The sequence below is a fragment of the Nilaparvata lugens genome, chromosome 13, assembly GCF_014356525.2.
Source record: "Nilaparvata lugens isolate BPH chromosome 13, ASM1435652v1, whole genome shotgun sequence".
Taxonomy (NCBI): Eukaryota; Metazoa; Arthropoda; class Insecta; order Hemiptera; family Delphacidae; genus Nilaparvata; species Nilaparvata lugens.
This window is the reverse complement of record NC_052516.1, coordinates 2,857,210-2,872,674: the sequence shown is the minus strand read 5'-3', so window position 1 is coordinate 2,872,674 and position 15,465 is coordinate 2,857,210. Positions and strand designations below refer to the sequence as shown.

At 31.8% G+C, this 15,465-nt stretch overlaps 1 protein-coding gene across 2 annotated transcripts; it reads left to right on the top strand.

Moving 5' to 3' along the window:
- Nucleotides 1–837: 837 nt before the first annotated feature.
- On the top strand, nucleotides 838–13,088 carry LOC111062156 (thiamine transporter 2). 2 transcript variants are annotated; one of them, XM_039439578.1, is made up of 7 exons: nucleotides 838–1,128; nucleotides 2,981–3,199; nucleotides 5,184–5,354; nucleotides 7,994–8,207; nucleotides 9,689–9,969; nucleotides 10,620–10,722; nucleotides 12,843–13,088. In XM_039439578.1, exons 2-7 carry the CDS (start codon nucleotides 3,074–3,076, stop codon nucleotides 13,037–13,039), a joined length of 1,092 nt encoding a protein of 363 aa, XP_039295512.1. In that variant the 5' UTR covers nucleotides 838–1,128; nucleotides 2,981–3,073; the 3' UTR covers nucleotides 13,040–13,088. The 2 variants fall into 2 exon arrangements, with proteins under 2 accessions (XP_039295512.1, XP_039295513.1); XM_039439579.1 differs by having other exon boundaries at nucleotides 844–1,237.
- The last annotated feature ends 2,377 nt before the right edge of the window (nucleotides 13,089–15,465 follow it).

The window sequence follows — 15,465 nt, the reverse complement described above, 5'->3', positions numbered from 1 at the left end:
AGGATTTGGCGGAAACAACTAAAAACTGGAAAATGAACTGGAAATTAGAGGTTTTTGGGCCACTCTGAAAAACTTGGTTCTGGACTTCTCTTATGTATCCAATAAATAGTATTAAAAATTCAGAACTACAATATAAATGCAAGCACACCCCCTTTTTTCATGTCTATATTGACTGTACTACCGTATAGTAACTGTAGTCTTTTCAAACACCACTTCGTAGTGGGGGTACGTAGTTTTTCATCGCCCCCCCCATGGATATGCGCCTGGTTGCCAGATCGTTTTAACAATGTAGGAAGATAATTAATCAACAAAATATTCAATCTCAGGCCCGGTTGCACAACAGCCGGTTAAATTTTAACCGTGATTAATTTCACGAGAACCAATCACAGACGGCGTTTTTGAAAAGACGGCTTCTCTGATTGGTTCTCGTGGAATTAATCACGGTTAAAATCTAACCGGCTGTTGTGCAACCGGCACTTAACTTAGTCATTAAAATGCTTTTAATCATATATTATCTTGACGAATGAAATATGATTGATTATTTTAAACAAAAATGAACAATCAATATTACATCAGATATACCGGTATTGGATATCCTCTATAGAATGAAGTGACAAGGCAGAGAATCGGCATCGCTATCTCCTATATCTTTCTCTACTGCCATAATAACATGGAATAGAGTAATCTTCTCTCTGTCATCTTTTCTCATGAATAACAAGGGACGCTTCCCGTTCAATCAATGCTGACAGGATTTAGTGAAATTCACTTGCACCAATGACGTCAGTGACCAGCCTTCAGAAACAGCTGACTAACATAACCTGAAATATTTGATGCTCTTGTAATACAGTACAGGTAAATAGGCTGACAAATAGATTGTCTATCCTATTCATTCATATTAAAAATGATGAAACGTCATAACTTGAGCTTTATTCGAACCTCAAAAAAATATTCGTGGCATTCTTACTAATGGCATTCAAATGATTTAGAAAAGCCTCTAAACTAACGGTAATAATGAGGGAGATTTTGAGGCTAATTATATTTACAAGGAGCATACAGTATTATTATCAGGCAAATTATGATAACGCACTGTTCACCTAGTCTGCTATCTTATCTACAATGAATTTCATGGTGAGTAGTAGAAGTTTTATTTTGAATTAGTGCTAGAACCATGATGAAAACTTTCATAAGAATGAGGAGTGTGTAGACTATTCAATGTTTGAAAATAATTTATAAATCGGTGAGTTAATTGTTATCAAATTAATTGAATTTATAGAACTAGAATATAAGGTAGGCATCATTAGTATTATTATCAGTTTGTTTTATTCACTGTAGGTACTGTACTTGTTCTATTTGATAAAAAATAATAGTGTAATGTGCTTGACATCTCTACATATCAATCTCGGAATAATCTAAAATTCTAAGATTGAATTTTCAAGATCAATAGACCAATATTGACCTAGACTAGACATTGATATGGACATTGACCTATTGTGAGGTCTACTTTATCATGACTTTATTGATTAACATTGGTGTTGCTATCCTTGTCTGTCATTCGACAAAACAGATAACACTATCCTTTTCTAGCTCTGCAGCGTTGCCAGATCGGTTTTTAACAATGTAGAATTATTTAACAGAATATTCTATCTCAATTACAAAATTGTATCATTTCATCATTGTAAAATATATTTTCTTGAGGAATGAAATATGATTGATTATATTTCAAACAAGAATGGATAGTTTATACTGGGCTTCATCAGATATACCGATATCTGCTATATTTTTTAGAAGGCAGAAAATCACCAACACTCTTCTTTCATCTTTCTCCACTGCGATTATAGCGTAGACCTCAGCGTATAATGCTAAAGCTTTCAATAGGTTGAGTAACGTGCTCTTGGGTCACTGTTTGAATGGGTGACCAAGCAATCTTTTCAATAAGAAAGTTTTCTCTAAATCTCACCTTAGCTAAAACCAGAGAAAACTACTATAAGTATTTAACTTATAAAGCTAGTACATAACAACTAGCTGTATTCTGTGCTAGAACTATCTATTTCTTCGTAGGCTTTCGAATACATTGAAAAATAACATTGATTTTCAAGACTTAGGCCCGGTTGCACAAAAGCCTGTTAAATGTCAAAGAGGACATTGGAGGAATACTTTGAGGCTACTAAAAACATCAGCTAACGTCGAGTGATAATTAATGTAATGCCTACAGGCAAAGCCATCTTGAAAAAGTTTAAATTTTACTATTCTTAAATGTTTTATATTTTTATATGTTTGACTGAGTGTATACAAACGTAAATAAGTGTTTATTATGGACATAGTTTATATGTCAACTCTACGACAAGGACCAAGTCAGGTCCACTTTCTGACACAGTCATCCAGTTATCTGGTCATGACTAAGGAGAGAAGTATGAAGTATGTTTGTTAATTATGATTATATGCCATGAGAACCAATCAGACAATACTTTTTTGAAACGAAGGTTTCTCTGATTGGTTCTCATGGCATTTAATCACGGTTGAAATTTAACATGCTTTTGTGCAACTGGGCCTTAAACTTTAAATATATAATCACTCACTTAGCCTATAGTATTAGGATAAGTATTATCAGTACGAACAATAATTTATGATCTAACAACGATGAATGGAAGAAATTTTTTCTTATCAAAAACTCTACTAAATTATGTAAGTTTATAACAATTACTAGACTATTATCACGTATTCTAATTGCTTCTATATCTTTTCTTCTGTTTTTTCATGATTATGTTTATTCAACTTGATTACTTTTTACAAGATATTATATTTATCATGCATATTTTACTACTTTCCTACAGTGATTTTCACTTCAAACTGTCAGCACTCCTTATAGGATAACATTAATGTTTCCCATTCAAACAATACTGACAGAACTAACAATAGATCTATTATTAGTTTCAATGACTCACTACAATCAATATTATTAAATATTTTGTTTTCATTCCAGCTTGGATCTTCCCCACTTTTAACTCGTTGACAATATTTTAGTTTATGACGGAGAATGGAAACTTAGGAACTGTTGCTAATTTGAGACAATAAAATGGAAAAATGGTTGAGAGTTTCATTGTTGCTGTCAATTTTTGGAGTTCTGAAGGAATTCAGACCCACCGAGCCTTTTATCACAGAATTCCTGACTAATCCACCTCTGAATTTCACAAAAGAAACTGTAAGTACATTGCAATTTATTCATCTATTTAAACTGAATCAACTGATACATTTTGCAATTTATTCATCTATTGAAACTGAATCAACTGATACATTTTGCAATTTATTCATCTTATTGAAACTGAATCAACTGATACATTATGCAATTTATTCATCTATTGAAACTGAATCAACTGATACATTTTGCAATTTATTCATCTATTGAAACTGAATCAACTGATACATTTTGCAATTTATTCATCTATTGAAACTGTATCAACTGATACATTTTGCAATTTATTCATCTATTGAAACTGAATCAACTGATACTTTTTGCAATTTATTCATCTATTTAAACTGAATCAACTGATACATTTTGCAATTTATTCATCTATTTAAACTGAATCAACTGATACATTTTGCAATTTATTCATCTATTGAAACTGAATCAACTGATACTTTTTGCAATTTATTCATCTATTGAAACTGTATCAACTGATACATTTTGCAATTTATTCATCCATCTAAACTGAATCAACTTAAATGATTTTTAAAAGCTTGGTTTTTATGTTTTTTACAGCGTCAATTATTTGAATGAATAAACAATTTTGTTTACTTATTGACTGGAGTAGGTTCAGACGGCAAGCGTTCATTTTCAACCAGAGTATAGAATATAATTCTATCATTGTAATTCTCACTTTCTATCCTCACTGTTTTCAACGGTCAACTGTTTGACTTGCCGTTTGAAAGTACTCCAGTCAATAAGTAAACAAAATTGTTTATTCATTCAAATAGTCGACTGATTGACACTGAAGATTTTATCACAGGCGTTGAAACATGTATGACACTTTTTAATAAAAATGTTGATATTTTTAGACAATAGTGTTTCATTGTTGTCAATAAAAGTGATTAAAAAGTAAACATTTCAGATTCATGTATTCGAATCATTCAGCGACTACATAATACAAATCATATTCATATATCATCAAATGATTTGTATTATGTGGTCGCTGGTATCATCTACACATTGTTTTGTGTATATTATTTGTATTATATATTTGTATTATTTATGTGGTCGCTAGAATCATCTACATATAAGGAATACTGTAATAGCTGGAAAAAGATCCATTTCAAACTATATCAGCTTTTTTTATGGGAAGTGGAGATGTTATTCATAAGGAATTCTGAAGTTAATCACAGCATTCCTTATATATAACATATATCAATGCTTTCCATTCAACGAATGCTGACTGTTTAAAAAGTGAACACATAATTAAGCATAGAAATAATCCTCAGCATATTGATGATGCAATATTACTCCGTAAATCCGTGTAACGAAAAGAACATAAACAACATGCATATTATGAACTTAATTACACTTGATTGTGCTTAATTATAGACGTAATAGTAGATAATTATAATCAATTCTGATTATTGCATTTCATTCATCTATGTGGCTTTGTGCCAGCTACTGAGGCACAAGTGTGGACGCAATTATTAGAGATTTTCGAAGAAATCTAATCAATCACAATTTTTTTTTTAAATATTTATTGTTGTGTTTCAATTATTTCATTAGCCCTAAAATCGTTTGTAGACTATTCTTTATGATCGTCTATTATTTTATTGGAAATCGTTAATTATTCCTATGCTACTTTTTAAGAGTAGTTTTACTTCATGTTACTTTATAAGAGTAGTTTTTGAATGCAATTATTAGAGATCTTCGAAGAACTCAAATCAATCACAATCAAATTTTTTTAAATATTTTTTTATAGTGTTTCAGTAGCTCTGAAAAAGTGAGTATTCTTTATGATCGTCTATTATTCTATTGAAAATCGTTTATTTTTCTTATATTACTTCTTATAAAGAGTAGTTTTTGAATTGAATTTGATTACTGTAGATCAACAGGTGAGATTATAATAGAAACAGACAGTGATTAAAAATGTATATAATTGTTTCATCAATGATAAGTAATTATTGTTAATTTGTACGTTATCTGTTACTTCCAGGTAACCTATGAAATCTACCCTATTGGAGTCTACAGTAATATGCTGGAACTGATAATCGTCTTCCTAGTAACCGATTACTTCAGATATCAACCGGTTATTGTTACTTGTGCCATAAGTGGATTAATTGTGTACTTGATACTCACTTTTGGGAAATCGTTAATATGGATGCAGGTATGATATTACTTACAACGGTAGTGATTTATTGTATTTTTTAGAATAAAATATAAGTACCTATCATAATTTACATTTAAATGATGAATATAGTCTTGAAACTGTTTCTTTTTTAATAAAAACAATATGAAAACTTGTCGTTATTCAAAACTTTAAAATATAACAACGAATAGTTTCGACCATAATTTAGGTCATTCTCAAGTTGAAATAATTTTGTTTCTTTTTTATACATTCAATTGAAAAATAGCTACTTTTATATTTCGTTATTGAATAGCCTAATGTCCTATTATGGGCTATATATAAATGGTCAATAATTATAAATGATCATTATATGGTCATTAAATTATAAATATTTTTAAAATATCATAATTCGCATTCAAATGATGATTCTACTCTTAAAACTGTTTCTATTTTTAACATTCGAGTAGCCTAAATAAGAAATCCTCTCATTATTAAATGTCTTATTACGGGCTACAAATATATATATAAAAAAATAGGATTCCTAATAGTTGAATAGATTCAATGGAATTCCTCTAGAGAGAGATTTATATTAAACTTTCAACATTCTTTATAGATGACTAGCAGGTAACCCGTGCTCCGCAAAGGTCTATTTTAAAACTTGACGTACGGTAATGAAATCTTGAAGAAATGAAAATAGGCCTACAGTCATCCTCGGTTAGTTAAGAATCTATATGCAAAATTTCAAGTAAATCAGTCCAGTAGTTCAGCGACGTAACGATGCGTCGAACATAATTCCCCTATCCGGTACGTGTATAAGCCAGTTATTTTCTTTATTATAGTATAGATAAATCAATGCTTCCCACTCTATATAGTAATGCTCATAGTTAAAAGTGAGTATTTCTAACTTGAATAGCAATATTACACTCTAATGTAACCTCTGACTTGATTTAATAAGGATATGGAATACAATTCATTCCAACTTGGAAGTAGCATCAATAGTAGAAGGCCCTGATTTCTAGGGCACAATTAAATCTAATCGAATATTAAACCTATAGATTTAATAAATGAGTTTGGTTGTTATTTATTGAAGTTTTTCGGTTTATCGTTTGGTAGTTTGACACCTTGATGTGAGACCGGACTCCCTGAAATAATGCTTTGGTAGTTTGACACCTTGATGTGAGACCGGACTCCCTGAAATAATGCTTTGGTAGTTTGACACCTTGATGTGAGACCGGACTCCCTGAAATAATGCTTTGGTAGTTTGACACCTTGATGTGAGACCGGACTCCCCGTAATAATGCTTATAGTGGAACATTAAACATAAATAGGTTCAATGGTCCAATCAATTCAATAGGTGTTCTAGAAACCGGACATCTGAGTAACTATAGGCTACGGTACTTAGTTTTAAATCAACTTTGTCTTTATTCCTTACAAATTTATTATTCTTCATCTATACAACAAAGGAAGGAACTGGCTTATACATGTACGGGATAGGAAAATGATGTTTGACGCATCATAACGTCTGAACTACTCAACTGATTAACTTGAAATTTTGCTTATAGATTTTTAATTAACCGAGGATGGTTATAGGCCTATTTTCAATTCTTCAAGACTTCATTACGTCAAGTTTTCAGTTTGTCAAGTTTAAAATAGATCCCTGCGGAGCACGGGTTTCCTGTTAGTTATTAATAAATTTTAATTTATTGAATAGTGTTTACAAGTTTGTGTTTCTTCAATGGTTCCCAATTTTCTTAACTCAATATTATTCGTTAAAAGTGGTAATTGAGTAGAATATTTCTAATCAATATACTAATTCAATTCAAGCCATCTAAATTCAAAATTTATAGTTTTCATGTTTTCTTTGGACTGAAATTTTATAAAAATTGTACACGTGAAATTCTAACCTTATGTTGGACTTTTGTCACCTATAAATTTGAAAAAAAATAGCACAAGGACTACCTCATCATTTTATCTTCAAATGTTACTAGTAGTTCTGTGAACAGTAACCTCGCGCTCAGTAAGTTACATTGAACTGTTGTTATGTTTTCTCAAAAAATAATAAAATTTATCAATTTAAAATGTCTAGAAAAAAACCTAAATAAACATAGAGCTTTCTGTCCTATATTGTACCGTGACGTGTCGTCCCGGAATGTGAGTGTGAGCGCTGTTATTAGGTCTGGCTGCAACTGTCTACAACGTTGATGGAAAGATACATTTTCAAGATGTTCGATGTTTTTGAACGGGTAGTATTATAGTCCACTAAAAAGCTGATTTATGATGAATATTTCTGTAGTCTGATTTTTATTCTAATATTGGCGTATGAAGGAGGCTCCTTTTTCCTTTTATATTATCCTTGAAATGCAAAATTTCCAAAAACCTTGTATATACATCGACGCGCAATTCAAAAAGGAACATACCTGTCAAATTTCATGAAAATCTATTACCGCGTTCCGCCGTAAATGCGCAACATATAAACATTTAAACAAACCGTCAACTTGAATCTTAAACCTCACTTCGCTCGGTCAATTACGTGTTAGTGTCATTTGCATTGTAAATAAATGAACAAATTTTATTATTATATGTCATATACTGTTTATTATATACTATGATCTATGCTTGATAATGTCGTGCTTTTTGATTCAATAAATTTTATTCTATATTTTGTTTTTTTTTCACAGTCAACCCAAATATTCTACGGTCTATTCTTAGCTGGAGATATAGCCTACTACTCGTATATATACGCAAAAGTAGACAAGGAGCATTTTCAAGAAGTGACTAGTCACACTAGAAGCGCCTACCTGATTGGACGAACCATATCCGGAGTGACTAGTCAAGTATGTGTGACTTTCAACCTGTTGACTTACTACCAGATGAATTTTCTGACTATTGGAGGTAATTTTACTGTATAAAACATAAAATGAAAAGATATCCCATGGCTTGTAGAATTAATTCAAAGTTTGGGAGTTTTGTATCAAATTATGGTGTTGATATCAAGTTAAGATGATACTGTATCAAATTGTGTTGACACGTGTATCATGTGTGGTGATACAGTATCATTTCAAGGTGATACAGTATCATTTATGGTGATACCTTAGAGATAAAAAGATATCCCATGGCTGGTAGAATTCGTTCAAATTTTGGGAGTTTTGTATGAAATTATGGTGTTGGGTATCAAGTTGAGATGATACTGTATTAAATCGTGTTGATACGTGTATCATGTGTGTCGATACAGTATCATTTCAAGGTGATACTGTATCATTCATGGTGATACCATAGTGATAAAAAGATATTTCATGGCTGATAGAATTCATTCAAAGTTTGAAAGTTCTGTATGAAATTATGGTGTTGGGTATCAAGTTGAGATGATACTGTATCAAATTGTGTTGATACGTGTATCATGTTGGTGATACCTTATTATTTGTATGGTGATACCATAGAGATAAAAAGATATCCCATGGCTGGTAGAATTCATTCAAAGTTTGGAAGTTTTGTATCAAATTATGTTGTTAAGTATCAATATGAGATGATACTGTATCAAATTGTTTTGACACGTGTATCATGTGTGGTGATACAGTATCAGTTCAAGGTGATACTGTATCATTTATGGTGATACCATAGAGATAAAAAGATATTCCATGACTGGTAGAATTCATTCAAAGTTTCGAAGTTTTGTATCAAATTATGGCGTTGGGTATCAAGTTGAGATGATAATGTATCAAATTGTGTTTATATCCATAGATACCATGCCATAGGTCGTTTATGTTTCAAATTTCAAGCCGATTTTTTGTTAAATGAAGCCTGTGTATTATTACTATTTTGTTGGGGTGTAAGGACGGCACAGTATGAGAGACTACCAGCGTCAATTAGCTTCACCAAAAACAACTACTAGGACTATCGGCTTCAGTTAACTGTGAAATTTGAAACATAAACTACCCATATACCATGGAATATCTTCTTATGCTATCTTTTCTCTATGTAAAACTCTGTACACATTTATAGAATAAGGGTTTTTGTAGATTAATGGATGTAAAACAATAATAGGTATAAAATAATAAAAAGGATAAATTTTACACCTTGTCACATGAATCTATCATTACTTATTCATTAACAGAGACAAAAATCGTGATACTATCTGTCTACAATATTGAACTATCCACAATAATTTCATTAGTTTTTATTTGAAATTATTTATTTGTACATTGATAGATACAATGTAATTCTCAACTATGGATGATTGGGGAAGGAACAACAGGCTTAAAGCCCAAAACTGTTCCTTTGCCAAATTTAGATAGAAATTAATTTTTTATTTTTTTATAATTATTATTAAACGAGAATCCAAATCAAATGCTGTAAATCTAGTTCTTTCTCTCCAGGTCTATCTCTGGCCGTGCTCTGGTCTCTCTCGCTCCCCAAAGTGGAGCACAGTTTCTACTTCCATCGCAAGGAGAAAGAAGAAGCAGAAGTGGAAGACAATCCGACAATAATTGGCCACAGTTCCTCGTCAATAATTGGCAGAGATGACGTCACCACAGACGCCAATAGATTCTCTGACGTCATCAAAACTATGGGCAACGATATCAAGTACACGTTAAGCTCACAGAAAATTATTTTTCCGTTGATTTGGTCTGTTGTTGCTACTTCGTGTTACTATCAGGTAAATTAATTAATTAATTTATTTATTTATCAGGTTAGCACAAAAAAAACAATGATCGGAAAAGAAAAAACAGGCTATTGCCTAAAACTTTTTCAATTTCCTAATAAATTGATTATCAGAAAAGAATAATTGTAGTTTATACAACTTTTATAGGTTGGGCACGTTAATAAAAACATATTAAGTAATCCTCCCTAATGAAAATTATTTGGTTCTTGTGTGTTTCAATCTCAATAAAAAATTATCAAATGAAGTATTTTAGCTGGGCAGTATGCTTCACATCGTTGGTAATTTATAGGACCTGGGCGCGGTCGCACGTACTACCGTTAAATTTAACCATGATTTATTCCTTATTGAAGACGTCATCAGCTTCTCTCATTGGTTCTCGTTGCATTCAACCGTCATATATGATCATAGTTAAACTTTTAAAAGACGTTTTGCAACCAGGAGTCAGATTTCAATATTCTTTAACTTTTGACCACATGTTCAGCTGTTCAGCTCTGTCGTTAGTGGCCAGCCTTACATTGAAGATAAAAAGTAATTTTGATCGGTTCATTGTTTATTGTCATGGTGAATATTGTGCAATAATTAGTTTTTAAAAAGTGCGTTTATACACACAATGTGTGTAATTTAACTGATTGTTATTGTTGTAGGTACTCTCGTTTGTTCAACTGCTATGGCATCATATTGCCAAATCTAATAGTGAAGACCAAGATCTATGGAACGGAGCTGTAGAGACTACATACACATTATTAGGCAAGTTAAACATTTCTTAATCTTATTATATAATGAATACATTCATTAGTTCATTGTTTTGACGTCATGGAATTGTAGGATGGGGAGGAATAAACTATTGTGAGGTCCACCTTATAATGGCAGTGTCGATTGACAATACTGTTGCTGTCCTTTTCTATCATACAACAAACCAGATAGCGCTATCTCTCTCTTGCTTTGCAATGTTGTCAGTTTGCCAGAATATTTTATTTTTACTTTTGACATGACTGTACAAAACTGACAAACAATTCTCTCCGCCATTTTTTTCTTCATTCTATCAAAATACTTGAGTAAACAAGTCGTATAATTGATTTTAAATATATTTTTGAAACAATAGAATAATTTTTATACATTACCGTATGAGAAACACAGATTAAAATACCTGAAATGACATTTTAAAAGTTGATAACTAACCATCCTAGACTCCATCCATGCTTCAGTTGGGCTACATGTATAGGTTAGACCTATTCGTACTGGTATAAATAATATTGAAACATCATTTCAGAATTATTTACATTAAAATTACTCTTTTTGGATAGGATTTCTATTTTACTATTATTTTTAAAAGAAATTGGAGTAGAATACCTATTAAATAACTCAATTTCTGTTGTTTTGAAATTCAGATTTTTGTATCACAGCAATTTTAAATTAGCTGCCATTTCAGATTTGTATAAAAATAAAAATCTGATCTCAGTTATGGAAGCAAATTTTTTAATCAAATTATGAAAAAAAAATATTTTCTTTATTAATTTGACATTAAATTGATTATTTTATCAAGGAAATGATAATTATTATTAAATTTAATGGGATGAATTGAGTAATAGCTGTGTACACTCAGTGGCAAAATGGAGAGACTTGGCAACGTTTTTCTCCTATCTTTCTTCACTGCCATTATAACGTGGACCTCACTATACGTTCACCTCGACTCCCTTATAAAAGTGGAAGAACTAATAATTAAATTAATCAAGCAGAAGCCACCTCGTTATCCGTCAGACCAGCTCTACAATGAGTTTGGTGTGATGGACGCAAGACAACTCTACTCCCTAGAAATTATTTGCAGACTACACAAGAACCCAGGAAGCTTTCAAAACAGAAACCACTGTCATAACACAAGAAATAGAAGCCTTCTTATCACGAACGTGGCTAGGAATGCAACATACCAACGACACTTCTACCACCTAGCACCAAAACTCCAAAATTTACTTCCTGTACACATCAATATAATAGAAAACTCAAGAAAATTTAAATGCGCCGTTAAAAACTGGATAACAACAACTGGAAGACATAATATAGAAAACATAATTTCGAACAATATGTGAGCTCACTTACCCAATGTATTTGCACCCCCATTCTAAATTTAATTCTACTAGTAGTTCTGTGAACAGTAGACCTCACGCAGTATTCTCATCCACAAGTACCTGATTGAAACTATAGACCTCATGGAAATACAGCAATAGACTGGCTTCTCCACACATCTGTGTAGTCACTTGTCAGCTGATTTATGATGAATAATCCTATAGTCTGATTTTTACTCCAATATTGACGTATGAAGGAGGCTCATTTTCCATTTTTTATTATCCTTGAAATGCAAAATTTCCAAAAACCTTGTATATACGTCGACGCGCAATTAAAAAAGGAACACACCTGTCAAATTTCATGAAAATCTATTACCACGTTTCGCCGTAAATGCGCAACATAAACATTTAAACATTTAAACATTGAGAGAAATGCCAACCGTCGGTCAACTACTACTACACCTGCTCTAGAACATGGGTTTCCCATAGTAGTTGAGTAGACTAATTTCCAAAAAATGCAATTTATCTATATTTGAAGTCAACTTCATTTATTGTATTCTGAATACTATGCACATTTTAATGATTAGATTTTTTATTTGTATATTAATAGAAATAAAATGTATTTGTATTGCATTGTATTGTATTGTATTTTTAAATTTCCACCCAATTTATTTTGAAGTCTTGAATTTAACGATCCATCTCGAACTGCTATAAAGAATGTCTCGCGAAAGGTGTAACAGCCAAAGACCATACAGATTCTACATCAAATTTGTCAGATAATTTATTTTTGTATCATTTTATTTCCAGGAGCCGTAGGCACTCTGAGCGCCAGCAAAATCAGACTAAATTGGGAGAAATATGGAAATCTAATTTGTGGTATCAGCATATTTGCAATGGCTGTTATGCTATTCCTTATGTCACAAACCAGGATTCTATGGATAGCCTATGCTACTCTGATCACGTTTAACATAATCTACCAAGTTACTATTACTTTTGTCAAGTAAGTACCTTATAGTTATCAGTTAATATAGTTATAGTTAAATATAGTTATAGTTATAGTATAGTAATATAGTTAGCAGTTATCATTATCACCCTCATCCTATCATTCATATGAGACTGCATGCTCTCTCATCATCTTTATTGATAGCACCTCATCTTCTTCATCACTCCATTTATATTCATTTTCACCATCACTTTCACCATCAACTCTATTAAGGACTGTTTTAGAAGTAGTTTTCTAAGTATTATTTTCTTTTCTTTTCAAACGTTAGTTTTAGTATCTTTTTTTGTTTTGATTGAATTGTATACTGTACTTATTGTTGTGTTAAGGAAACATATTTGGGTCATTATCTGTTGTTTCCGATGTGATATTGTGAATAAATATATAGGACTGTACCACTTTTATTATCTATTCATGTTTTTTAATCCATTCATAAATTGATTAAAACTGTAGAACTGTAGCTGATTTCAAGAATCATGTTTCAATCATGCTCAACTGTTGTCGTCATGAGTTGTAATGACTATAATGACTTTCAATATGACATGAGTTGTTGAATTATTGAGTGATCAAATTCAAATAAAATTTATCAAATTTATTCCATCAATTGAAAACAATACAATGAATTCAATTGAAATAGAAATAGAAATCTGAGTACCCTTTTTAAAATTGTTTACTCACAGCATGTTTCAGCTATATAATGCCATTATCAATAATAACTTTATATGATGTCATTATCAAGTAAATAAATTAAATAATTTTAAAAGGGTTCTTAGATATATATTTTTATTCATATTCAAGACTAGCCCTAAAGAAAAAGACAATGAATACAATGTATGAATCATAAAAATAATAGATAAGCATGAAATACATAATAAGATTGTGCATAATTATTGTAATATCATAGCCACCTCTAATACAAGGCCCCAGCCTACGATATTGCAACGTCGCAGTGTAGGCCTAGAATCTAATACATGATTGGTGAAAAAGATCAGCTGGTATTTTTTTTAATCTTTTTCACCTATCATGTATTAGATTCTAGACCTACACTGCAACGTTGCAATATCGTAGGCCGGGGCCTTGTATTAGAGGTGGCTATGGTAATGTACATTGTGGAATGTGATGTATATAATATAATATGTTTATAAATATAAAGAAATAAGAATCTCAGTACCCTTTTTTTGAAATATTTTATCACTACATGTTTCGGACATTTATGCCATTTTCAAGTGATATGAAGTAAATCTTACTTAGGATTCTTAAGGTGCGTACATACTTTCGTTCTGCTCCGCAACCGAACGTCACTCCAGCAGAGCGATTGGTGATCGACTGGCGAGCAACAGTGGTTCGACCGGGGAACGCGAGAAGATCTAACATCTTCCGTAACGTTCATGATGGGTGCGTGGGCGGCGCGACTGTGGTTCGATGGAGGAACGAGGGCGGTACGAGGGAGGAGCGTGCTCGGTGCGGGTTGGAAGAGCGTATATGTGTACGCAGCTTTAGAATCTTACGAGATTCTTATTTCTTTATATTTATATTACAAGTAGCCCTATACAGAAAAGAGATATAATATGTATATATGTATTCTTTTACTTTTTGACAAATAGTCCTTGACGATTTCCTATACTCTTTGAAGAGTCTCCAGGAAGAAAATTTAATCAAATCAAAGATTCCAATCTCAACACATAGATTCTTAAACTAAAGATAACTCGTTTTCAATCTGACAAAGCCAGCGAAATATAGGTTTGTGCGCTGGCATAGTTACATAATACTACACTGTTAGAGTTTGTAAGGAAAAATGTAAAACCCTTATCAGTTGATTATTCAAGTACAGTTGTCAATTGCATACGGTTCTTATCACAGTATTCGCCTTCATTTTTTTCAATCACAAGTACCTATATACTGTGTAGTAGACCTACCGTATACTAAATATTATTTCTTTCATTCCAATATTTTAAAAAGTAGACCTACTTTTATGTTTACTCTTTAAGGTACGTTTTCCTTTATGCGTAAATTTCCGCAGTTGACGACGACAAGCATTGTTGACATTCATATTGTCCAAATTTCAAGTGTGCTAAAACAGCTGATTAAATAACTTTTCATTATTTGTCTTTATTTGTAATTATTTTAAAATTAATAAATAATGCACAATTACTATCCCTAGGAAAGGCACAAGAGGCTCATGCCCTAAACTGTTCCTCTTCTAAACTCTGTTCCTCTTCTAAACTCTTTCCTCTTCTAACTGGAGTTACTCTGATCTGCCAGTTCTCTAGTTGTCTAGTTTATAAATTCAGATGAACATTACCTTTTAAAAGGTGCTTTCTAATAATGTTTCCTCACTCTAATATTTTAATTTTATCCAATGAATAAATAAATAAATAATGCACAATCACTAACCCTAGGAGAAGCACAAGAGGCTCATGCCCTAAACTG

Excerpts from the sequence above, each read along its gene's own strand:
- LOC111062156 (XM_039439578.1), top strand. The coding sequence starts at position 3,074 with ATGGAAAAATGGTTGAGAGTTTCATTGTTGCTGTCAATTTTTGGAGTT. Across the intron at positions 5,355-7,993 it reads AATCGTTAATATGGATGCAG|TCAACCCAAATATTCTACGG; the intron begins GTATGATATTAC and ends TTTTTTTCACAG. Across the intron at positions 9,970-10,619 it reads CTACTTCGTGTTACTATCAG|GTACTCTCGTTTGTTCAACT; the intron begins GTAAATTAATTA and ends TTATTGTTGTAG.